Source organism: Nerophis lumbriciformis, linkage group LG19 (assembly GCF_033978685.3).
Source record: "Nerophis lumbriciformis linkage group LG19, RoL_Nlum_v2.1, whole genome shotgun sequence".
Lineage (NCBI taxonomy): Eukaryota > Metazoa > Chordata > Actinopteri > Syngnathiformes > Syngnathidae > Nerophis > Nerophis lumbriciformis.
Genome location: NC_084566.2, coordinates 30,284,945 through 30,312,470, shown reverse-complemented (window position 1 = coordinate 30,312,470; position 27,526 = coordinate 30,284,945). Strand labels below are relative to the sequence as shown.

General features: G+C 41.7%; 1 protein-coding gene across 2 annotated transcripts; it reads left to right on the top strand.

The window, feature by feature from the left end:
• Positions 1-2,922: 2,922 nt before the first annotated feature.
• Positions 2,923-26,074, top strand: nfatc4 (nuclear factor of activated T cells 4). Of its 2 annotated transcripts, XM_061978996.1 has the most exons (13): positions 2,923-3,286; positions 13,428-13,594; positions 13,666-14,178; positions 14,250-14,425; positions 19,587-19,749; positions 19,828-19,928; positions 22,152-22,253; positions 22,316-22,503; positions 22,576-22,716; positions 23,398-23,453; positions 23,535-23,661; positions 25,038-25,718; positions 25,796-26,074. In XM_061978996.1, the coding sequence occupies exons 1-13, from the start codon at positions 3,106-3,108 to the stop codon at positions 25,867-25,869; spliced, it is 2,670 nt and encodes an 889-aa protein (XP_061834980.1). In that variant the 5' UTR covers positions 2,923-3,105; the 3' UTR covers positions 25,870-26,074. The 2 variants fall into 2 exon arrangements, with proteins under 2 accessions (XP_061834980.1, XP_061834981.1); XM_061978997.1 differs by lacking the exons at positions 23,398-23,453; positions 23,535-23,661.
• The last annotated feature ends 1,452 nt before the right edge of the window (positions 26,075-27,526 follow it).

Below are 27,526 nucleotides of genomic sequence, written 5' to 3'. Positions count from 1 at the left end.
GTGTCGGTGCTGTCTAGAGCTCGGCAGAGTAACCGTGTAATACTCTTCCATATCAGTAGGTGGCAGCAGGTAGCTAATTGCTTTGTAAATGCAGGTAAAAGGTGTCTTATGCTTAAACCAAAAATAAACAAAAGGTGAGTGCCCTTAAGAAAAGGCATTGAAGCTTAGGGAAGGCTATGCAGAACGGAACTAAAACTGAACTGGCTACAAAGTAAACAAAAACAGAATGCTGGACGACAGCAAAAACTTACTGTGGAGCAAAGACGGCGTCCACAATGTACATCCGAACATGAAATGACAATCAACAATGTCCCCACAAAGAAGGATAAAAACAATTGAAATATTCTTGATTTCTAAAACAAAGTAGATGCGGGAAATATCGCTCAAAGGAAGACATGAAACTGTTACAGGAAAATACCAAAAAAAGAGAAAAAGCCACCAAAATAGGAGCGCAAGACAAGAACTAAAACACTACACACAGGAAAACAGCAAAAAACTCAAAATAAGTAATGGCATGATGTGACAAGTCGTGACAGTACACCTACTTTGAGACAAGAGCTATAGTGATGCATGCTTGGTTATGCTTTAAAGTCATATCCAACAATTGCGACAACGACTTTTAACTGTCAACTGAGTTTATGATGTCTGCTGGTGGTGTGCCTCTGGATTTTTTCAATGCAAAAAATATGCCTTGGCTCAAAAAAGGTTGAAAAACACTAGTTTAGACACCACTGATCTAGACCAATATCTTGAGAAAAATTACTCTGCTAATCCAATTGAAAATGCTTGTGTGAATTTGTGTGTCAATTTCGTACACATCGAGAGGAGCCAGATGAGGTGGTTCGGGCATCTGATCAGGATGCCACCCGAACGCCTCCCTAGGGAGGTGTTTAGGGCACGTCCGACCGGTAGGAGGCCGCGGGGAAGACCCAGGACATGTTGGGAAGACTATGTCTCCCGGCTGGCCTGGGAACGCCTCGGGGTCCCACAGGAAGAGCTGGACGAAGTGGCTGGGGAGAGGGAAGTCTGGGCTTCCCTGCTTAGGCTGCTGCCCCCGCGACCCGACCTCGGATAAGCGGAAGAAGAGGGATGGATGGATGGAATTTCGTAAATTTTTCCGTTGACCCGTCAAACTTCCTCCAACTTTCTGGGAAAAAACCACACACACACACACACACACACACATACACACACACACACACACACACACACACACACACACACACACACACACGCGATTCATGAGGTAACTGGAGTCAAAGGTCAAATTAGTCCATGATATTCAATCTTTCAGGGATTATTCTTCTCGGCTGGAGCAAGAACAACGTTGAGTTTGACTAAGAACTTGGTGCCAGGATTCCTGAGGTCATAACAGATCATGCACGTCGTACGTTTAGGTTTTGTTTGGCAGAGGAACAAGACCACTACTGCTTTTACAAACTGCATGTATTCATGGTTTTACATGTACAGCTGAGGTCAAAGGTGAAAACCATACGTTTTCCGATCACACGTCACACTTGCATTCATTTAATGTTTCTGTCACAGCAAGAAGCCTATTGATTTTGACGAAGATCTTTTGCTCACACAAGCGAGGTAGCTGGGGGTCGAATTAGAGCAGGAGATGCAAATCTCTGAGATTATTGTTCTGTCAGGGCAAGAACTCTGCTGATTTTGACTAAGATTTCTATTGATTTGGAAATACATTAACGCAAAAATCTCTGAGGTCAAAGGTCACATTGTTTGTTTTCTTTCAAATTTACCAAATACAAATCGTACAATCGGCTCTACGTCAGTGCAAGAACACTATTGATATTGAATCACATCCAACCCAAAAATGTCCGACACTGCAGGTTCAAAGGTCACATCAGATAAGTAGGTTTTTGTGTTTTTTTTGCTTGTACAAGATGATCTTTTTCAAACTGTGCCGAAGCAAGAAACCTAATGGTTTTTAACGACCCAGGTAAAAGCATGCTTTTAAAACATGTTATCAGACTTTGAGGTGACTTTGATGACGACAGTGGCGAGAGGTGGGGCCTGAGCCGAGAGTGGGGGGCGGGTGTGGGGGCCGACAAAGATGGGGGTGTTTATTTAAGTTTTACGTCTTCTGACTGAGACAGACTGCAGAGGATAACGAGAAACAGATCTTTGGCTAAGAGGAAAGGAGGGGACTCATAAAAAGGGAGGTGGGGGATGAAGGAAGGGGGCGTGAAGGTGGAATGACAGCCAAAAAAGGGTGATGCGTTCAAGGACCACAGGAAATACCTTAAAGCAGTGGTCCCCAACCTTTTTTTTGTAGCTGCGGACCGGTCAACGCTTGAATTATTATTTTTTTTGTCATTAAAAAATACAATCATGTGTGCTTACGGATTGTATCCCTGCAGACTGTATTGGTCTATATTGATGTATAATGTAGGAACCAGAAATAATAACAGAAAGAAACAACCCTTTTGTGTGAATGAGTGTGAATGAGTGTAAATGGGGGAGGGAGTTTTTTTGGGTTGGTGCACTAATTGTAAGTGTATCTCGTGTTTTTTATCTTGATTTAATAATTTAAAAAAAATAATTAAAAAAAATGTTTTTTTTTAAATTTCTTGTCGTTCCACGGACCACTGCCTTAAAGGTTATCTTCACGCCCTGGTGGTCACTCTGCCACATTGCAGCCACTTCTCGTGAGGTATGGACCACGTCTGGATTTCTTTCGTATTTTCACGACTGTGAGAAAGTTGATGAGATGAGGACGAAGAAGGCGGGACTCTGAGGGAAGGGGGCTAGGGGGCGGGACGTCTCGGTGATTGACAGACAGGTGGGCCTATGAGGGAAGGAGCCGCAGAACCAACCCGAGGCAATTAAGGGTAAAGGACGACAAAATATTTGATAAACTTTTTCTTCCCCCTCCTCTTCCTCTCTCTTGCGTGGGGATGACGATGGAGGGAGGATGAACGGGGGGGAAGGGTGGGTGGGGGGACAAAAACAACCAGCCATCACGTTTGAAGTAGAAGAAGAACTTCAAGAGAAAGAGACTTTGCAAGGATTCTTTCACCCCCCCCCCCCTCCTCTTTTCATAAAAGAAACTTATTCGGGACTGCTTGGGCGACCTCCACGCCGATGGGGGCCGCGCCGGGCTCCGGCTGGGAGGAGGGCGAGTTTGAGTTCAAGTTGGTGTTCGAGGAGGACCCTCCGCGGCCGGGCCGGGGGACGTCGCCGGCATCCATGCCGGAGAAGAGCGCCGTCGGCCGGGAGCGAAGCGAGGCGGAGCCCGCTGACAGCAGCGGTGGAGGTGGTCCAGGTCAGTCTGGAACATTTCTCGCATAGCGTGTGAAAGATCTCCCCCTTATCCCCCCCACGGGTGGTCTGACATGCATGGGAACATTCGTGCGTGTGACGAGCAATGTGGTTGTAATCAGGCGTGCGTGTGAGTTAAGAGCTGCCATCTGGGAAGGAAGTTCAACCTCTTAGGACCGAACACAACTCCACTCTCACCCAGTCCGCATCGTCCACCGCCACGGCCGGCACTAGGCTCTTTGTGGCCTCAAACAGCATTTTGTTTGTGGTTTTGGTCTTTAATGTTACTTGTGTACTAAATTGTTTTGGGGGGGGGGACGTATTTCCAGTAAGCTAAGGATCTCTTCAAGATTAGTCTCATGTTGTATATAGCAGAGACCCAACATCCTCTACAACAGTGTTTTTCAACCACTGTGCCGCGGATTATCTAGTTTGACCTATTTGGGTTAAAAATATTTTTTGCAAACCAGTAATTATAGTCTGCAAATGATGTGTTGTTGTTGAGTGTCGGTGCTGTCTAGAGCTCGGCAGAGTAACCGTGTAATACTCTTCCACATCAGTAGGTGGCAGCCAGTAGCTAATTGCGTTGTAGATGTCGGGAACAGCGGGAGGCAGCGTGCGGGTAAAAAGGTGTCTAATGCTTAAACCAAAAATAAACAAAAGGTGAGTGCCCCTAAGAAAAGGCATTGAAGCTTAGGGAAGGCTGTGCAGAACGAAACTAAAACTGAACTGGCTACAACGTAAACAAAAACAGAATGCTGGACGACAGCAAAGACTTACTGTGGAGCAAAGACGGCGTCCACAATGTACATCCCAACATGACATGACAATCAACAATGTCCCCACAAAGAAGGATAAAACTAACAGAAATATTCTTGATTGCTGAAACAAAGCAGATGCGGGAAATATCGCTCAAAGGAAGACATGCAACTGCTACAGGAAAATACCAAAAAAAGAGAAAAAGCCACCAAAAAAGGAGCGCAAGACAAGAACTAAAACACTACACACATGAAAACAGCAAAAAACTCAAAAAGTCATGGCGTGATGTGACAGGTGGTGACAGTACACCTACTTTGAGACAAGAGCTATAGTGATGCATGCTTGGTTATGCTTTAAAGTCATATCCAACAATTGCGACAACAACTTTTTATTGTCTACAGAGTTTCGCTTTTTAATGATTTCTGCTGGTGGTGGGCCTCCGCATTTTTTCAACGCCAAAAATGTGCCTTGGCTCAAAAAAGGTTTAAAAACACTGCTCCACAACAGTGTTTTTCAACCACTGTGCCGCAGAACACTAGTGTGCCGTGAGATACAGTCTGGTGTGCCGTGGGCATACTTGCCAACCTTGAGACCTCCGAATTCGGGAGATGGGGGCAGAGGGGGGTGTATATATTTTCAAGTATTTCTTATATATATATATATATACAAACCCCGTTTCCATATGAGTTGGGAAATTGTGTTAGATGTAAATATAAACGGAATACAATGATTTTCAAATCCTTTTCAACCCATATTCAATTGAATGCACTACAAAGACAACATATTTGATGTTCAAACTCATAAACTTTATTTTTTTTTTGCAAATAATAATTAACTTAGAATTTCATGGCTGCAACAGGTGCCAAAGTAGTTGGGAAAGGGCATGTTCACCACTGTGTTACATCACCTTTTCTTTTAACAACTCTCAATAAACGATTGGGAACTGAGGAAACTAATTGTTGAAGCTTTGAAAGTGGAATTCTTTCTCATTCTTGTTTTATGTAGAGTTTCAGTCATTCAACAGTCCGGGGTCTCCGCTGTCGTATTTTACGCTTCATAATGCGCCACACATTTTCGATGGGAGACAGGTCTGGACTGCAGACGGACCAGAAAAGTACCCGCACTCTTTTTTTTACGAAGCCACGCTGTTGTAACACGTGCTGAATGTGGCTTGGCATTGTCTTGCTGAAATAAGCAGGGGCGTCCATGAAAAAGACGGCGCTTAGATGGCAGCATATGTTGTTCCAAAACCTGTATGTACCTTTCAGCATTAATGGTGCCTTCACAGATGTGTAAGTTACCCATGCCTTGGGCACTAATGCACCCCCATACCATCACAGATGCTGGCTTTTGAACTTTGCGTCGATAACAGTCTGGATGGTTCGCATCCCCTTTGGTCCGGATGACACGATGTCCAATATTTCCAAAAACAATTTGAAATGTGGACTCGTCAGACCACAGAACACTTTTCCACTTTGCATGAGTCCATCTTAGATGATCTCGGGCCCAGAGAAGCCGGCGGCGTTTCTGGGTGTTGTTGATTAATGGCTTTCGCTTTGCATAGTAGAGCTTTAACTTGCACTTACAGATGTAGCGACGAACTGTATTTAGTGACAGTGGTTTTCTGAAGTGTTCCTGAGCCCATGTGGTGATATCCTTTAGAGATTGATGTCGGTTTTTGATACAGTGCCGTCTGAGGGATCGAAGGTCACGGTCATTCAATGTTGGTTTCCGGCCATGCCGCTTACGTGGAGTGATTTCTCCAGATTCACTGAACCTTTTGATGATATTATGGACCGTAGATGTTGAAATCCCAACATTTCTTGCAATTGCACTTTGAGAAACGTTGTTCTTAAACTGTTTGACTATTTGCTCACGGAGTTGTGGACAAAGGGGTGTACCTCACCCCATCCTTTCTTGTGAAAGACTGAGCATTTTTTGGGAAGCTGTTTTTACACCCAATCATGGCACCCACCTGTTCCCAATTAGCCTGCACACCTGTGGGATGTTCCAAATAAGTGTTTGATGAGCATTCCTCAACTTTATCAGTATTTATTGCCACCTTTCCCAACTTCTTTGTCACGTGTTGCTGGCATCAAATTCTAAAGTTAATGATTATTTGCAAAAAAAAAAAAAAAGTTTATCAGTTTGAACATCAAATATGTTGTCTTTGTAGCATATTCAACTGAATATGGGTTGAAAATGATTTGCAAATCATTGTATTCCGTTTATTTATATCTAACACAAATTCCCAACTCAGCTTATTCCTTTTTCGGTCATGCTTTTTTTTCCTTTTCTTTTCCTTTTGTTTGTAAATGTGTATGATTGTTGTATATGTATAGTCTGTACTCTTAAACTGGTCACACAAAATGGTTAATGGTTGATGGTTGATTATATGACCGAAATAAACTAATTTATTTCATTCAGTCATATGGAAACGGGGTTTGTATATATATAAATAATCCGTTCATGAATGAGTATTCAATGGAGAAGTCTGATCTACAAAATGTGCAGGCAGCATACCCCTTCCCCTTCCAGCTGTCCTGGATGAACTGAAATTATTTTTTCCAATCATTTTGGAACTTGAAAGCGTACTTCTTCTTCTTACTCGTCGTCGCCATGTCTCTTCTTCGTTCTTCTGCTTCGTCTCTGTTATGTTTTTGGACATTACTACTTGCCGTAATTTTGAAGCAATGCAATGATGGGAATCCGGATGTTGTGTGTCAGTGTATTAACGTGCCGGCTGGAATAAACACACGCTGAGAAATAGCTCCGTGCCTGCCTACTTTATGGGCTATAGATAAACCTATGGATAACGGAGACATATATAATAACCTCCTTTTCAGGTGAGAGAGGACGCTAAAGGCAGTGCCTTTAAGGCACGCCCCCAATATTGTTTTCCGGGTGGAAATTGAGAGAAATCCGGGAGAATGGTTTCCCCGGGAGATTTGCGGGATGGGGCACTGAAATTCGGGAGTCTCCTGGGAAAATCGGGAGGGTTCGCAAGTATGTTTATGGCTCTCGAGCCAGATGTGGCTCTTTTGATGACTGCATCTGGCTCTCAGATAAATCTTAGCTGACATTGCTTAACACGATAACTAATGAATAATTCCTCTGGTAATCACAGTGTTAAAAATAACGTTCAAAATATAAAACATTCTCATGCATTTGAATCCATCCATCCGTTTTCTACCGCACCTGTTCAAGAAGTCGCATTAATGGTAAGAAGTATTTGATTTATTATTGGTTAGCTTCAGAATAACAATGTTATGAAAAAGAATAAGATACTTATTATACTCTAAAAATGTTGGTCTTACTTAAAAGTGCACGCATTTAGTTGTATTCAGTGTTAAAAAATATTATATGGCTCTCACGGAAATACATTTTAAAATATTTGGCTTTCATGGCTCTCTCAGCCAACAAGGTTCCCGAACCCTGCATGGGTGTCAAAGTCAAGGCCCACGGGTCAGATATTATCTATGACCCCCCGGGATGATATTTGATTGGTATTAGAACCGGCCCGCAGGCCACAGCCGCCTGCTGCTGTTTGGCACGCACCAATACTCCATCAGTGTTGGCGCTAGGAATTTTCAAAACCCATCAAGTCATTAAAACGGGGTCCCACTGTAAATTCTTGGGGTCCCACTTTTTTGTAACTGTTTTGAAAACAAATGATTAATGTTTGCATTATCCTGTTATATCTCACATTCTATCTGGGGTTTTGGAAAAAGCCCGTCATGAACGTTAATTTATTTAAAAAAAATAATTCAAAAGAAAACAAGTTTTAATGTGTAAATGTATTCAGTTATAAACATTCATTTACTTTCTTCTTTACTTCATGGGTCACTCACCCACTACACCAATACATCATCCCACTACCATCAGGGCGCAGGTATAGAACTATCAAATTCCGGAGGGCCCGCCTCAGGAAAAGCCTTATCCCTGCAGCTATAGCCGCCCTTAACAGCAGGCCCGGCCGACCTGTCTGACAAGCCTGTAAATGTGTGTTAGTCATGTATGATGTCTTTTTGTTATTTTTTTTTGTGTGATGTGTAATGTCTAGTGTTTAAATGTACGGCAGTGACAATGAATTTCCCCAAGGGGACCAATAAATATAAATCTAAATCTAAATCTAAACTTTACAGCTGCAGTCTTTTTTTCTATATTTTTATTGTAGTATTTTCAGAATGTGTTTGTTCTATTTTTGGCCAAAGTAAGACAAAGAAAACAATCTGAAGTTGTCTTTATTTTGTAGTTTTAATGTCATGATTTTAATAGTCCAGCCCGCATGTGCACAGATTTTCCTCCCCTGAGCTAAAATGAGTTTGACACTTCTACGGTATAGTAAGTTATTGGATTTTGATATATTTATTTTATCAGAGTTACAACTGGGCGTTTTGCAGTTTTTAAGGACCTTCTACAAAAAAGCTAGTCAAAGTTCATCTATATGACAAACCGCACTCTGGTGTTTTGCAAAAACACGAGTCTCTCACAGGTCTTTTGAATTGAACTGAACGAGCCACCAGTTGAATAGCCCAAATGATGAAAAGGGGAGGACCTAAAATGGAACCTTGAGGAACACCACTAGTTTAACTAAACATATTGAACAAGTGACTACTACTAAATCTGAAGTAAACAACAGCAACATCTTAGTTACTGTATTTTCCGGACTTTTCATTTTCATTTTCTCAAAACTCAACAGTGTGCCTTACAACCCGGTGCGCCTAATGTACGGAATAATTCTGGTTGTGCTTACTAACCTCAGAGCTATTTTATTTGGCACATGGTGAAATGATAAGTGTGACCAGTAGATGGCAGTCACACATAAGCGATACGTGTAGACTGCAATATGATGGCAGTCACAAATAAGAGATACGTGTAGACTGCAATTAGACTCAAGTAAACAACACCAAAATTGTATATGTTCCATTGAAAATATAGAACATTACACACGGCGCTCAAAAATCTATCAAAATGTTTTAGTACGACTTTGGTAAGCTATGGATTGTACTGTGCTTCAACATACGAGTATTATTATGGTGTGTGTATAAGACATATTATCTGGCATTTTGTTTCGCAATAATATGCAAAAGCAACTTTTCTTCTGCACTGCAAAAAGTCAGTGTTCAAAAACAAGAAAAAAATTACAAAAATGAGGGGTATTTTACTTGAACTAAGCAAAATCATCTGCCAATAGAACAAGAAAATTCGGCTTGTCAAGACTTTCCAAAACAAGTAAAATTAGCTAACCTCAATGAACCCAAAAATACCTTAAAATGAGTATATTCTCACTAATAACAAGTGCACTTTTCTTGGTAGGAAAAAAAAATTGACCTTTTTGCTCAATATGTTGAAAAATATTCTTAAATAAGTAAATGCTAGTGCCATTATCTTGACATAATGATATGCGCTCTGCATTACATTTCTTGAAACCAGCAAACTTATACTAAAAACTAATTTATTGTTCTTAATGGAAAGGCAAAAAAGGAATTGCTTGTTACTCTCGGGGTCTACTAGCCGCTCAGGCAAATCATATGGTCTAAAAATGCATTTTTCCATCGATAACATGACATCATTGCGCCAAGTGCGTGCTCTTTCAGTCAATTAGTGCGCATATATACAGCCTGGCCCCTGCCCCAAATTTTTTTTTTTTTAATTGTAACGTTGAGGAATTTACCTGAATGTGCATGAACTATTTCTGTTCAAAATTGTTTGAAATGTCAAATGTTAAATGTTTAAATATTAACTGTCAGTTTACTGTACTGTGCCAACTGTACTACTATATGAGTACATATTTTCTATTGTTTCATTGAAAATAAAACAGCAAAGTCCATTTGGCTGTCATCTGTTTTAATTATGAGACACAATTATGTCAAAATCATGATTTTTTTTTTTCATGCTTGAAATAAGAAATTATTACTTTAAAAAAGTAGTTTTATACTTGTGAGTGTTGATGACACAGCTTTGCATCAGTTGATATTCTAGTTTCAAGCATGTTTTACTCAATATAGGTCATAGCATCTCAGCAACAAGCTGTAATATCTTACTGAGATCATTTAGGACCAAAACCCTTAAAACAAGTAAAACACTCTAACATAAAATCTGCTTAGTGAGAAGAATTATCTTATCAGACAGAAAATAAGCAAATATCACCCTTATTTGAGATATTCAATCTTACTTAGATTTCAGTTTTTGCAGTGTGCATTAGTGAGACACAAATGAACTCTTCGATGTTAATTTCTGGAACTTTCTGCGTTACAACACTTCTTATACGTAGCAAATTCATGTGGCTGCAGGAGTTACTTCAAATTGGGCTTGCATATACAAAGTTCCTGTTTAAAAGAAATGCAGCACTGCAGCTTTAATGACTTGGAAATGTTTTGTTGCCAGGAAACATTTGAAGGTTTCTTTGTTTTTCCACCTCGGCTTTTCATTTTGTTTTTGTTGAGCGTCCACGTCAGCGGAAGACAACACCACTCTTTTGGTTTGAACGCTCGTTGAGCGCATAAAAACGACAGGAAGTCACGGCACCAATCGTCCAAAGTCATTGGCGGAAGATAGTTAGCTTGCAGAACTGTATGATACTTTGAATGATGTGGTTGGAACGTTTGTGTAAAAGTTTGTTGTTTGGGGGAATGAGCAGGCCAGAAAAAAAAAAAAAAGGTTGCGGGGTCTGTTTAAGTAAATTACTTCCATATGACTGTGGAATTATGGAATATAAACTACTCTAAAATCTACATATGAAAACCGCCTCATTATTTATGGGACCTTTGCAATCGTCTGATATAATCAAGTGTGACATAAGCCGGCCAGTTTCGGGGATGTTACGTACTATTTAGGTATTTGCCACTAAACAAGAGCTCCTGTTAAATTTTATTTGCACTCCTTCAAACTAGCGTGCAGCCAAAGGAGACGTTAAGAAGGTTGAGCAACAGCTTTTATTACGTGTCAGCTTTTAGATGGCACACTTTGCGCATAGTTATACACGAAAAAATTTCATTTTCATTTACGTTATATATTTTTTTGCATATCTTATGTAGTATTTATTTATTTATTTATTTTACCTTATTTATCTTTTGTTTATCTTTAATATATTTGTTAGATTGAATCTAAGTTTGCATATATTCATGTGTGTGTCTATATTTGTTGTGGGCACTAGGTGACAATTACTTTGGGAATTAAAGTGGGTGGGTATTGTAAGGGGTGGGGTTTACTATGTTACATATTGTAAAATGTGCAGATACCTCAACTTGCTGTTGCCATGATCCATCATACTGTACTGTCTGCAAAATTCAATAAAAATATTTGGGGAAAAAAAAAAATGTAATTTTCAAAGCCAATACAATAAATTGATTAAAAATATGCATGTCAGCTTTGTGATATTATAGGGGTTTGTGATACAAATTGGACAGATAATTATCATACTAATATGAGGAATTATGAGATAACACAGATTAATGTGTTAACATGAAAAAAATAGCTCCAACTCCAACTGATTGGAGGCGAGGTGAGCAAACCAAGCGCTCCTTTTCTCCTAATCACGTTGTAAAATCCCCCTGAGCTCGTTGTAAACAAACATGGCGTAGATCGTTTTTGGACTTCCTCACTGTTTCAGAGGAAGACATTCCATGCGCTATTTGCACCAAATTCTGCAAACATTCCGCCAGGAAGAAAAAAAAAACAACTCATTACGCGTCAACACATTAAACCTTATCACCCACCTGAAACGCCAGCATCGGTACAAAGAACCCTTTTCTTCTTTTTTTTCTCCCCTTTTTTTTTTGAGACAGAGATTATTTATCCATCAAAAGTAGGGCGTAGAATAGGACATTATAAATAATAAATAAATAAACTTCTTGGTCAAATTACATGATTGGCAAATAAACCCACCGCTAGCTGTTAGCTCACTGTTTCACATTCTTTTGAATTATATCATGTTGACTGACATGTTATTTAAAGGGGAACATTATCACAATTTCAGAAGGGTTAAAACCATTAAAAATCAGTTCCCAGTGGCTCATTTTATTTTTCGAAGTTTTTTTCAAAATTTTACCCATCACGCAATATCCCTAAAAAAAAGCTTTAAAGTGCCTGATTTTAACCATCGTTATATACACCCGTCCATTTTCCTGTGACGTCACATAGTGATGCCAATACAAACAAACATGGTGGATAGAACAGCAAGATATAGCGACATTAGCTCGGATTCAGACTCGGATTTCAGCGGCTTAAGCGATTCAACAGATTACGCATGTATTGAAACGGATGGTTGTAGTGTGGAGGCAGGTAGCGAAAACGAAATTGAAGAAGAAACTGAAGCTATTGAGCCATATCGGTTTGAACCGTATGCAAGCGAAACCGACGAAAACGACACGACAGCCAGCGACACGGGAGAAAGCGAGGACGAGTTCGGCGATCGCTTTCTAACCAACGATTGGTATGTGTTTGTTTGGCATTAAAGGAAACTAACAACTGTGAACTAGGTTTACAGCATATGAAATACATTTGGCAACAACATGCACTTTGAGAGTGCAGACAGCCCAGTTTTCATCAATTAATATATTCTGTAGACATACCCTCATCCGCTCTCTTTTCCTGAAAGCTGATCTGTCCAGTCCAGTTGGAAATGCATCTGCTTTGAGTGTCGCAGGATATCCACACATTCTTGCCTTCTCTATCGTAGCATAGCTTTCGTCGGTAAAGTGTGCGGAACAGACGTCCAATTTCTTGCCACTTTCGCATCTTTGGGCCACTGGTGCAACTTGAATCCGTCCCTGTTCGTGTTGTTACACCCTCCGACAACACACCGACGAGGCATGATGTCTCCAAGGTACGGAAAACAGTCGAAAAAACGGAAAATAACAGAGCTGATTTGACTCGGTGTTTGTAATGTGTTTGAGAAAATGGCGGATTGCTTCCCGATGTGACGTCATAACGTGATGTCATCGCTCCGAGAGCGAATAATAGAAAGGCGTTTAATTCGCCAAAATTCACCCATTTAGAGTTCGGAAATCGGTTAAAAAAATATATGGTCTTTTTTCTGCAACATCAAGGTATATATTGACGCTTACATAGGTCTGGTGATAATGTTCCCCTTTAACTGAATTGAGCTTTGCCAAAGATGCAAACAGTAAGTGAGATGCTGGTATGGCAACAATTAGCTTTTACTGGACGAATGCACAGCTAATAATGATGATGAAAATGGATATACTTGCCACTTGATGATGTTTACCAAATTCAATGGCCATATAATGAGGGTCTCTCATGCAAGAATGTTTCCAAGAGGGAGTGAACTTTTTGTGGTTTAACAACATAAAAAAAATCTCTCTGATGTAAGGTTGTCTTACGTCTGAAACTTAAGATATATATTTCTTGCCATTAATCAGGGACAGACAGCCACCTCGCTGCCACTCATGCGGGCCATTCCATCCGCATCCCCAGCCCCCCGCCTTCTGCCAATCAGAGGGCTGGGATGCATTCCCCGCCTCCCAGGAGAGCGACAGTCAAGGAGTTCAGCGGAACCTACGAGAGCCTGCCGGCACGCTCTGTTCAGGTAGGAGGAAGAAACGCATCCCAAGATTCGAGTAAAGTTCAACAAAAAGATAAAGAACCTGCATCTGTCAGGTTTCAGAGTCCCGCGTGGTGGAGTGTCCCAGCATCCAGATTACCACCATCTCCCCCGAGGACGACCCGGCACCCTCCAACTCCTGGGACATGGATGGCGATGGCGGTGGCAGGTGGGACAGGGAGCGCCTCTACCTCCCCCTGCTGGACCCTTTCACCTACCGAGACAAATGCCCCGGCTCGCTCAGCCCCAGCCCTGCCTCCAGCCTCTCCTCCCGCGGCTGGCTCAGCCCAGCATCCAGCTGTGACTCCCTGCTGACGGAGGAGGAGGAGCTTAACGAGGCCGCGCTCCATTTCGGCCTTTCGCCCTCTTCCAGGCCCACTTCCCCGAGCGGTAAGAAGCGCAGGAACTCGCCCTTGGCCTCCCCATGCTCCTCCCGCAGGGCGAGTTATTCCGAGGAGCTGCACGGGGGCATCCTGGAGGGTGCAGACTTAAGCCTAACGTCACAAGCTCCGCCCAACATCTGTGAGCTAAGCATCCCGCAGAAAACCAGGAAGACGTCAATGGAGCAGGTATCTGTGACACTCCATCTAAAACGTACTGCCTGTAAAAGTCACCTCAGTCCAACTTCTTGCCCACTTAGTTGTCTCCAAGGGAGGTGGATCGGGAGCAAACCCCAGGTCCCAGCCCCTCCTGTCCGCTTCCAGAAACCCTGCAGACCAGGAGAGAGCCCCCTACGATGGGTATGGACTACCTTTCGGTGCCCCCTGCTTTGGCTTGGGGTCGAACACGGGCCAGCGCTCACAGTCCTCTATTCAGGTAAGTCACCACTAGGGTTGCAAAATTCCGGGAATATTCAAAGTTGGAAACTTTCCATGGGAATTAACGGGAATATATGGGAATTAACGATAATAAAGATTGAATTCAACATGCTAGATCTTGCAGCATGATTATTAGCTAAAACAACCTGATTTAATGCAAATTCAGTAGAATTTCAACCCTGCACTGTGCATTCCTCAGTAGGGATGATAAGAAATTATCGAGTTCGAGCCTATTATCGAATCCTCTTATTGAACAGTTATCAATTCTCTTAGAGTCCAGATATGTTGTTGTATATGGAAAAAAACACAATATTTGGTTTAACAAAAGCTCACTTTTATTATATAAGAAAAAAATGTAATCTAATAAATAAATAAATATTGACTGTTACCCCACTAAAAAAATAAAATAAATAAATATTGACTGTTGTTACCCAAAGTATATTAAGTGGGATTTTTCAGAAAAACAAATATATACAGTAACACAAAAACAACCTGTCTCTGTGATCACTATAGGTGTATAAATAATAATATAGTGTTAAATAAAATCAGTCCCTTGGGCACAAAACTGAAACTAATACAGCTCTCCAAAAAGTGCACTTCTGCTGCTATTTGACATAACTGTTATGATGCTTTGACATTTTTGCACTTTATTTCTTTATTGAAAGAAAATTCTATGAAGAGAAAAGTTCTTTGCAAATGTGGTCACAATGCTAAAAAAATGAAAAGTTAAAGCTAAAAAAAGAAATACACTTTGAGTTAACATTATTTCTTTATGGGGGGAAAGATGTGATGTTATGAGCTAGGGCAGGGGTCGGCAACCCAAAATGTTGAAAGAGCCATATTGGACCAAAAATACAAAAACAAATCTGTCTGGAGCCACAAAAAATTAAAAGCCATATTACATACAGATAGTGTGTCATGAGATATAAATTGAATTAAGAGGACTTAAAGGAAACTAAATGACCTCAAATATACCTACAAATGAGGCATAATGATGCAATATGTACATATAGCTAGCCTAAATAGCATGTTAGCATCGATTAGCTTGCAGTCATGCAGTGACCAAATATGTTTGATTAGCACTCCACACAAGTCAATAACATCAACAAAACTCACCTTTGTGCATTCACGCACAACATTAAAAATTTGGTGGACAAAAGAAGTGGCATAAAACACGTCCTAGAGAGTCGGAGAAAGTTATACATGTAAACAACTACGGTGAGTTCAAGGACCGCCAAAATTAGTAGGACAAAACGGCGCTCGCCAAATAGTCTAATCAGTGAAGCACGTTTAATATAAACAGTGTGCTTTATAACAATTAGGGAGGTTTGTGTCATGTTTGTCCTCCTACAGAAACCATATTAAAGCAAAAAATAATTTTTTTTCCCCTTATCTTTTTCCATTTTTCATACATTTTTTAAAAAAGCTCCAGAGAGCCACTAGGGCGGCGCTAAAGAGCCGCATGCGGCTCTAGAGCCGCGGGTTGCCGACCCCTGAGCTAGGGAATATAAAAACTACACTACCCATTATGCAACGGGAGTGACGAGCATGCGCGGCAGCCCCGAAAAGTGTTGTTGCATGTCGCCACCCGGCAGCTAAGAATGAGGTTATGAGCACGCTGTGAAAGTAAACGTCAAGAACTCAGCCAACACGCCTCGTCTGCATTATTTATAATTAGACAGACAACACATATACAGTGTGATTTTGTTTTGTTTACAAGGAAAGAAAAACAAAATTTAAAAAAGGGAGATGTTGTATATATATGTATGTGCTGCGGTTGCTTTAAGAACGTTGCGACAGCTGCCGTAAAGGAGGTGCATTGCTAGCCTGGTTGCTATGTTTCCGGTTGGTCGTAAAAGTATTCGTCATGTGCTTGTACCCTGCTCAAATCTCTCAGTAAAGTTATTCATTGAATTATACCTTTTGTTTTGAACTTTATTACACCTTGGAGCGCTTTTTCCGGTCCATTGTTTTTCCTGCTTTCCCTATCTGCGCCTAATGACAAAGCTACGTGACATCATTTCTTGTGATGTCACACGGAGCATTTCTGGTCGGGACGGGATTCGTTCCCAGGGATTCGAATAAAGAACCAACTCTTTTTCTTTACCATAGTGGTCTCGATAACGGGTACCGGTTCTCAAAAAGGGATTCGAGTCCGAGGACTCGGTGCTTTTCTTATCGAACAACCGGGAAAATCGGTTTCGAGTATCATCCCTATTCCTCAGTCACATGTGCGGTGCATTCTTCCATCACATGCACAGATAATTCCCAGCATGCTACACACTAAAGCAGGGCTATTGAGGCCACACTAGTATTTGAGCCCAAGGACTCCATCCAGTCAGGTAAATTTTGATGATATTACTGGGGTAAATATATTTGATCTATGGTATTTAAGTTGAATAGAGGTGCAATTGCTTGTTACTGTATGACTGTAGACTACTCCAGCAGACTTCCACTCAAGCTAGCGAGCTGTTCCTGTACTTGTTAAATTATTTTGGGGCCAATATCTCTAGCTAGCTAGTTTTATGTACCACCACAGTCTCATAATGAACCGAAAATATTTCTCCGTTAGCCGTGATGCTAATTTTCTCTATGTTAATTCCCATTTATTTATGCTAACAACGTTCGCGATCCGAATTGACCTTTTTTGTGATCTGTAAAGTTCAACTAGCAAATACTACATCAAAACGTGTAGTTTCCTCTGCCTTCTGTTCTGCTAGCCATTCTGTTGTCATACAACAGTAGGTTATACAGTATTTTTCGGATTATAAGTCGCACCGGCCGAAAATGCATAACAAAGAAGGAAAAAACATATAAGTCGCACTGGAGTATAAGTCGCATTTTTTGGGGACATTTATTTGATATAACCCAACACCAAGAATAGACATTTGAAAAGCAATTTAAAATAAAGAATAGTGAACAACAAGGCTTAATAAGTGTACGTTATATGACGCATAAATGACCAACTAAGAACGTGCCTGGTATGTGTCATGTCTTGGTGATCATGTTTAGTTTGGCTATGTTCTGTTTGGTTTGTGCACTCTGTCAGTTTCTGTTTTTTCACTCCCTGTTTTGTTTCCATGACTACCAATCAGTTCACCTGTCCTCACGACTCACGCACCTGATTCATTTGAACTCACGCACCTGTTTTCAATCACCACATGACTATTTAAGCCTGTCATTTTCTGTTGGCCGGCCTGGCGACATCACATTCATGCTCTGCACTCTTGACACGCTGCTTACTCTGTCCAGGTCATAGTTCATGCTGCTCTTTTCTTGCCACGTAAGTTTTTTGTTTATTCAAGCCACTGTTTTGTACCTCCGCTGTGAGCGCCTTTTGTTTGTTCCTTTTCTTCATAGTTCTGCCTTTGTGCAAGTTTTGTTTTATTAGCCAAGTTTGTTGCGCGCCTTTTGTTTATACTTTATAATCTATTATTAAATCATGTATTTAACTTCACACCATGTCCGGTCCAAATCCTTTGCACCATGGGAAAACAAACCACGCCAAAGTCCAAGTCTTGACAGTATGTTAACGTAACATATTATGGTAAGAGTCATTCAAATAACTAACATACAGAACAGTGGTTCTCAACCTTTTTTCAGTGATGTACCCCCTGTGAATTTTTTTTTTTAATTCAAGTACCCCCTAATCAGAGTAAAGCATTTCTGGTTGAAAAAAAGAGATAAAGAAGTAAAATACAGCACTATGTCATCAGTTTCTGATTTATAAAATTGTATAACAGTGCAAAATATTGCTCATTTGTAGTGGTCTTTCTTGAACTATTTGGAAAAAAAGATAGGTTTTTATTTATATTTATAAAGGATTTTTGAATTGTTGCTATTTTTAGAATATTTAAAAAAAATCTCACGTACCCCTTGGCATACCTTCAAATACCCCCAGGGGTACGCATACCCCCATTTGAGAACCACTGATATAGAACATGCTATACGTTTACCAAACAATCTGTCACTCCTAATCGCTAAATCCCATGAAATCTTATACGTCTAGTCTCTTACGTGAATGAGCTAAATAATATTATTTGATATTTTACGGTAATGTGTTAATCATTTCACACATAAGTCGCTCCTGAGTATAAGTCGCACCCCCGGCCAAACTATGAAAAAAACTGCGACTTATAGTCAGAAAAATACGGTACCTTGATTTAGCATGCTGATTGAGTGTTCATTTATTCATCTAGCCCAGTGGTTCTTAACCTGGATTCGATTGAACCCTAGGGGTTCGGTGAGTCGGCCTCAGGGGTTCGGTGGAGCCTCCGCCGTGTAGGTCAAGACACACCCAACTCATCTTGTAAATAAAAACTTCTACCTATCGGTGTATTATGGATAACCCCAAACAATGATTTGTGTAATTTGTTGTGAGTTCATGCACTGTGTTGGTTTTGTTCTTTGAACAAGGTAATTTTCATGAACGGTTCATTTTGTGCACCAGTAAAGAAAACATAGAACTTTGTCGTGAATTTGAAATTTTTTTTTTTATTTTTCACTAAAGAAGGGTTCGGTGGATGCGCATATGAAACTGGTGGGGTTCGGTACCTCCAACAAGGTTAAGAACCACTGATCTAGCCTATTTCTATTCATTTGTCCATCATTGAAATATTTTTAAAGACTACTCCAATTGTTTAGCGGACTATTTATATCTGTGTGTGGCATTGCATTAGTGTTTTACAAGAATAAATAAATACAAACAGAATAATGCCACGTACACCCTCTGATGTGTGGAGACATTTCACCCCAACCAATGTAGACGGAAAGGCTGTGTACATTTGCAAATACTGTGCAAAGAGCTACGTCAAAAATGCCACAAAGATGCAGCAGCATATAGACAAGTGCCCAATAATACATAATTATTGTAATTCCCCATTAATTCCCATGGACGGTGTCCAACTTTGAATAATCAAAAAATGGTCAATATTTCCAAGCTTCCCGAGCTTAACTTCCCGTGGTAAATTTCCGGAAACTTTCCACCCCTTTGCAACCCTAGTCACCACCCTTCTCCTGGGGTCCCACATTACACATAGCTTGTTTCGTTTAGCTGTCTGCCAGCTCTCCAGATCTGGTCATTTGCCACCCCCTACTGGTCTGAGATCTCGGTGAACTAGCACATTGCAGGCATCAACAATTGATCCGAATATGTCTAGGTCCAACGCCATGCCGCCACTCGACTGGCCCCTCCCCTCCCAGTTTGACCAGTACGAGCTGCGCATTGAGGTGCAACCCCGTCCGTACCACCGGGCGCACTACGAGACTGAGGGCAGCCGGGGAGCTGTCAAGGCCATTCCAACGGGACATCCTGTCATCAAGGTGACATAGTGGCACAGCACCTCTTCAATCCAAACCCAATACATGTCGAAACCATAGCACACTAATTACTCTTTGCAGCTGAGTGGATACACCGAGAGGAAACCGCTTTCCCTGCAGGTTTTTGTCGGAACAGCAGATGATCGATCCATCAGGCCACATCCTTTCTATCAGATACACAGGTATTGGGAAATTCTTGGGAAATTCTTGGACTGATGTATGGTGCCAAAATCCTTGCGCTAAGAAACCACATTCTGCATATATATATATATATATATATATATATATATATATATATAAATACTTAAATCTGGGGTCGGCAACCCAAAACGTTGAAGGAGCCATATTAGACCAAAATCATCATTCCTTATGAAGTGCTTAAAATAAAAACAATATGAGGGTATCACACTTAACGATTGTGGCACTATGACATCAGCGTATTGATAAATGAGCTACCTTTTATTGTAAAGTGTACGTAGGTCTATGTAATGCAACATTGCAATTAAAAGAAAAACCTTTTGCCAGTCAAAATAATCCATCTTTCATGACATCAAGTTGTTAAGTTGTTGAATTAAATGTGCCATTTTTGACAAGTTCACATGAGATCATCCATCCATCCATTTTCTACCGCTTGTCCCTTTCGGGGTCATTCACACTCACATTCACACACTAGGGCCAATTTTAGTGTTGCCAATCAACCTATCCCCAGGTGCATGTCTTTTGAGACACCCAAAATGTACATGAACATAAAGAATGTGGGATTTACAATATTAACTATGAACGATAAATCACTGAATATTGACAACATATGAACGTCTCGATCTACATATTTTACAATCAAGCCAAACGCAACAAAAATGCAACAAACACAGCGAAATATGAACGCGAAGGGTAAAAAAAACCCAAACACCTACAATATGATATATCTGATATCACTAAGCTTTAGAACTTTGTTTTAAAAATCTCCTTCCGCGTCTGTCCTTGACACCCGTATTTCAGGCTGGCCGCTCTGGAAAAACTCTGTGGAAACGCTCCCTAATAAATAGTAATGTCTTTGTTAAAAAAGGTTGTAGTGTACATGTGTATTACACGACATGTACCCTCATATTGGCTCTGACCAGTAGACAGTAGGGGTTTAAAGTGACCAAATGTTTTTTTGTATTTCAAATGTTTTAACATGTCCTGTCCTGAGGTAAATCATATTGTTGATGTAGATGCCCATATCTGCTGTACAGTAGTACTTTACATAAGAGAAGTGTGGGATACTTCTCTTGTTGCCTTCTTTGTATTTGACTTTATTTAAATGGATTTATATTAATTGGCGCAGGAGGGGATAGAAAGAAGAAAAAAAGAAGGGAAATTGTGGCGACAAGAGGAGGATAAGACAGGGAGACAACAACAACAACAACATCAGCAAATACGATATGTCCAAAAATGATACGAAAAGTGATAGCATAGAAGCATTCAGTGAAGTAAAAATTAACACAGAAATGACAATGAGCATTATTACACTACAAATGGAGCAATAAAAATACCAATAGAAATAGCACTATTGATAATGAATAATAGTAGAGATGTCCAATAATGGCTTTTTTGTCGAACTCTTAATTACTGATTCCGATATCAACCGATACCGATATATACAGTAGTGGAATTAACACATTATTATGCCTAATTTTGTTGTGATGCCCCGCTGGATGCATTAAACAATGTAACAAGGTTTTCCAAAATAAATCAACTCAAGTTATGGAAAAAAGTGCCAACATGGAACTGCCATATTTATTATTGAAGTCACAAAGTGCATTATTTTTTTTAACATGCCTCAAAACAGCAGCTTGGAATTTGGGACATGCTCTCCCTGAGATAGCATGAGGAGGTTGAGGTGGGGGGATAGCGGGGGGTGTATATTGTAGCGTCCGGAAGAGTTAGTGCTGCAAGGGGTTCTGGGTATTTGTTCTGTTGTGTTTATGTTGTGTTACGGTGCGGATGTTCTCCCGAAATGTGTTTGTCATTCTTGTTTGGTGTGGGTTCACAGTGTGGCACATATTTGTAACAGTGTTAAAGTTGTTTATACGGCCACCCTCAGTGTGACCTGTATGGCTATTGACCAAATATGCCTTGCATTCACTTGTGTGTGTGAAAAGTCATAGATATTATGTGATTGGGCCGGCACGCAAAGGCAGTGCTTTTAAGGTCTATTGGCGCTCTGTACTTCTCCCTACGTCCGTGTACACAGCGGCATTTTAAAAAGTCATACATTTTACTTTTTCAAACAGATACCGATAATTTCCGATATTACATTTTAAAGCATTTATCGGCCGATAATATCGGCAGTCCGATATTATCGGACATTTCTATACAGAACCACTTTGGATTTGGTCAGCCCTTCATCAGTCTCTTTTCAGGGTGACCGGGAAAATGGTGGGCACTGCAAGTCACGAGAGCATCCAGGCGGGCACCAAACTGCTGGACATCCCTCTTAATCCAGAGAACCACATGGCCGCACTGTGAGTAGACTGGGGTTGTGTTTGGGAGACAGCAATTATGATACTATCGTTGGACGCCACAGCATCGACTGCGCTGGGATTCTCAAACTGAGGAACTCGGACATCGAGCTAAGAAAAGGCGAAACGGACGTCGGGAGGAAGAACACGCGCGTCCGCTTGGTCTTCCGCACGCATCTACCTTTGGCGCCCCCAGTTTCCCCCCCTGGTCGCATCCTAGCTCTGCAGGTGGCCTCGTTACCCATCGAATGCTGTGAGCGGCGAACGTTTCGGGTTAGATGGCGGCGACACATCGGACTGATTTGTCCTCTTCTCCCCGCCGCAGCCCAGCGGTCAGCGCAGGAGTTGCCCGTCATCGAGTCGGTCAGCCTCACTTCCTCTTCCGTGGAGGGCGGTGAGGATCTGATGCTGAGCGGATCTAACTTCATGCCCATCTCCAGGGTTGTTTTCATGGAGAGATCCACTGGTGAGTGCGAACTGTAGATTCTCTCCATTGTTGTGTTGTAATGCACTTGCTACAGTACACATATTTGCCAACCCTCCCGATTTTCCCGGGAGACTCCCGAATTTCAGTGCCCCTCCCGAAAATCTTCCGGGGCAACCATTCTCCCGAATTTCTCCCGATTTCCATCCGGACAACAATTTTGGGGGCGTGCCTTAATGGCACTGCCTTTAGCGTCCTCTACAACCTGTCGTCACGTCCGCTTTTCCTCCATACAAACAGCGTGTCACATAATATATGCAGCTTTTACACACACACACACACACACACACAAGTGAATGCAATGCATACTTGGTCAACAGCCATACAGGTCACACTGAGGGTGGCCGTATAAACAACCTTAACACTGTTACAAATATGCGCCACACTGAGAACCCACACCAAACAAGAATGACAAACACATTTCGGGACAACATCCGCACCGTAACACAACATAAACACAAGAGAACAAATACCCAGAACCCCTTACAGCACTAACTCTTCCGGGACGCTACAACATACACCCCCTGCTACCACCAAACCCCCTAACCCCGCCCACCTTCTCCCGAATTCAGAGGTATCAAGGTTGGCAAGTATGACAGTACATATACGGTAAAACCCGAGGTAAATCAAGCCTGGATGTTGGTTGTTCTTCCAACCAATCAGATGGCAAACTTCATTGGGAGCAGGAGGCCCCCGTGGACAGAGACAACAGCAACGAGGTAGTTTTTGTACACTTTTTTTTGGTGATTTGCTGCAAGGTTCTTGTTCTTCTGTATCAATACGGTTGGTTGTCCCTCCAGTGTTTGCTGTGTGTGAGGGTCCCTCCCTACTGCGACCTGTCCGTCAGTCGCCCAGTGTCGGTTACTCTTTACGTGTCCAACGGGAAGAGGAAACGGAGCAGCAGTCATTGCTTCAAATATCTCCCTAGTTAGTATGCACGTCACACATCTAACAACACAACATAAATGTGAACGAACCCTTCAGATCGCTGGCTAGTTGGATACATTTCACTTATTTTGATATTGGCAACCGCTAGGGGTGTAACGGTACATGTATTTGTATTGCACAGTTTCGGTACGGGGGTTTCGGTTCGGTTCGGAGGTGTACCGAACGAGTTTCCACACGAACATATTAAGTAGCCGCCTCCGCTTCCTTCTGCCTCTGTTTCTGTCAGTACTCTCCACCCACCCACACAACCATCTGATTGGTTACAAACAGAGCGGTAACAGCCAATCAGCAGTGCGTATTCAGAGCGGTAACAGCCAATCAGCAGTGCGTATTCAGAGCGCATGTAGTCAATGCTTAGTGTTTAGCAGGTAAGCATCAGGCAGAGGACTCTCCCCAAATTATAATAAACACCTCCCAGTCAACTACTAGTAACATTACTATGAGCCCGTTGACCTTCTAGAAATATAAAAGGCAGCTCAGCTCGCTCGCAGTCCTGGCTTGGTTAAGGCTAATTCGCTTTTAGCGTAACGTTAGCTCATTTTGTGGTGTGTGTGTGTGTGTTACGGACAGCAAAGCCCTGTCTGTCTGTTATTTCACTTTACCTTTTTCTGTGTTGATTGAGCTGTGTTGAAGCAGCAAAAAAGGACATTATGTTAAATGAAGAGTTTCTGTCTCTGATAGTTGATATAATAATGTAACTGCATCATTAAGCCTACATGAACTCCATGGTGTTCAGGGATGAATAGTCTCTCCTATTGCTATTGTACCATTTTTTTCAGCTATAGTTACATTCATCATTAGTAATGCAGCAGCCTAGTTTTGAATGGCAGGGTCCCTGTTATCACATGTTGATAAAAATATAACATTTACATAATAAAAATCAACACCAGCTTCCCAAATGCTGTAATAAATTAAGCATGATGAGTTGACTTGAAACTGTTTAATGTTGCACTTTTTATATGTAGAAGAAAAGTTTTGTCATTTTTTTAATCTGAGCAACAACTTGAGGCAGTTTAATGTTGATTAACGTGGGCAGAATTATTATAGTGTTCCCAATGTTACAAATTTGGTAAATAAATAACCAAAAAATGTATATTTTGTTGTTTTCTTACTGTACCGAAAATTAATCGAACTGTGACCTCTAAACCGAGGTACGTACCGAACCGAAATTTTTGTGTACCGTTACACCCCTAGCAACCGCTGAAAATGCTGTACATTTTCGAAAGTAACCCAAAATACACACGTTTGGATATGGGAGTACCCCAAGGCGATGTACTGCATGGTCCTTCTGCCCCTTTGTGGTAACCTGTGACTACATTTTTGGGACCCATCAATATCTTTTTTTCTTCCTGCAGTCATGTTCAAGGAGGAGGAGCCCCTGTTGTCCCTGCCCCAAGATAGAGGTCAGTCCAGAATGAACAGCGATCAACACGTGAGGGCTGACGCCATGTTGGATGAGCAGACGAGCCTTGGCTTCCACCTGCCCCCTTACTCCTCCACCTGCTCCCCTCCATGCACGAGCCTGGCCTACCAGGAGGAGTATGGCGCCGAAGTGACGGCGGATGAGCCCGGTGGGTCGGGCCCCACCATGTCCGAGCATCACGATGGCTTCGAGAACCTAGAGTTGGGTTTTACCGAGCTCCTCCCCCCTCTCTACCTCCGTGGTCCTCAACCGCCGTCACCTTCCCCCTGGTTGGACTCCCCCTACCTGTCTTCCTCCCCCTCACCTTCCCATTCCACCTCTCTTAGCCCATTCCCAGCCGGGAGCCCCATCTCCACGTCCCCACTGCCTCCGTTTCCCACTCCCCCGTACCCGCAGTACTCCATTTACCCTCCGGAGCTGTGTTCCTCCTCTCCTGCCCACATGAACCCATACCAGGACATAGTTTCGGCACCCTATTCTAATTACGAGAGCTGGGACCCCCCTGGGAGTGCGCAGGGCATGAGTCACGGGGACGAGAGGGATGCCAAGATTCAAGGATGTCCTCTGGAGTCCAGTAGCTCCACCCCCATGCACCCCATCACTTTTGAGGAAGGTGAGTGGAAGCCAAGTGATGTTTTCTTAAGAAATCTGTTTTTTTTATTTCCACATCCTACTCTGTTTGGTCCACAGTGACAGAGTACATCGGGCAGGACCTGCAGTCTTACCAGGCCGCATCCCACATGGACCACAAGCAGCCACACTGATCACCACTTAGCATCATTCCTATTACAATGCACTTGTCCTATAGCACAACTTCCTGCTCCACTTTCGGTCTATTTGTATCTTCCATTAGCAGGACACTGTTTTGATGTGATTTTGGCCATCGGTACAAATATGCCTTTATTTAGTTTTTCTATAAAGCGAAACAAACGTTTTTTTTTTGCATTATAAATTATAAAACAAAGCCGATTCCTGCCTAGTTTTTATTTACACAAAAAACAACATTTAAAGCAAATAGAGCACAAAACTCCACAAACTGGTGCTTAGGGGCATTTAAGTGCATGTTAGAGATGTCCGATATTATCGGCAGATAAATGCTTTAAAATGTAATATCGGAAATCATCGGTATCGGTTTCAAAAAGTAAAATTTATGACTTTTTAAAACGCCGCTGTACGGAGTGGTACACGGACGTAGGGAGAAGTACAGAGCGCCAATAAACCTTAAAGGCACTGCCTTTGCGTGCCGGCCCAATCACATAATATCTACGGCTTTTCACACACATAAGTGAATGCCACGAATACTTGGTCAACAGCCATACAGGTCACACTGAGGGTGGCCGTATAAACAACTTTAACACGGTTACAAATATGCGCCACACTGTGAACCCACACCAAACAAGAATGACAAACACATTTCGGGAGAACATCCGCACCGTAACACAACATAAACACAACAGAACAAATACCCAGAACCCCTTGCAGCACTAACTCTTCCGGGACGCTACAATATACGCTACCCCCCCCCCCCCCCCCACCCCCTGTCTCAACCCCGCCCATCTCAACCTCCTCATGCTGAGAGCATGTCCCAAATTCCAAGCTGCTCTTTTGAGGCATGTTAAAAAAAAAATGCACTTTGTGACTTCAATAATAAATATGGCAGTGCCATGTTGGCATTTTTTTCCCATAACTTGAGTTGATTAATTTTGGAAAACCTTGTTACATTGTTTAATGCATCCAGCGGGGCATCACAACAAAATTAGGCATAATAATGTGTTAATTCCACGACTGTATATATCGGTATCGGTTGATATCGGAATCGGTAATTAAAGAGTTGGACAATATCGGATATCGGCAAAAAAGCCATTATCGGACATCTTTAGTGCAAATAGATACAAAAATGTATTATATTCAGGCCTGAGCTGGGAACCCTATGCAGAACTTTCAATAGTTTGTGTTAATAGAACCACAATTTCTAACACTTAAAAAAACCCTAGCGTTGGACGAGTTGTATAAGGTCTTTATTTGAAGATGTCAAGATCACTTTATCGCTCTGTATGATCAAAGCCATTTTTAATCACTATGCTAGTTCAACCCTTGTGTGGTGTTCGGGTCTGTGGGACCCGTTTTAATTTTTTATTAAAAGACAAATGATACAATTAATTAATTTTTCAAACTGAGACTCACTGACTTGGGCTCATTTTCTGTGAAGAACATATATCAGAATACATATTTAATGACCACACACCATACACCCCTCCTACACATTTCTATTACATATAAGATGTCCGGGTCCACTGGACCCGGGGCTAATAGAAGTGTGATAATTGATGTTCTGTGTACACACACACACACACACACACACACACACACACACACACACACACACACACACACACACACACACACACACACACACACACA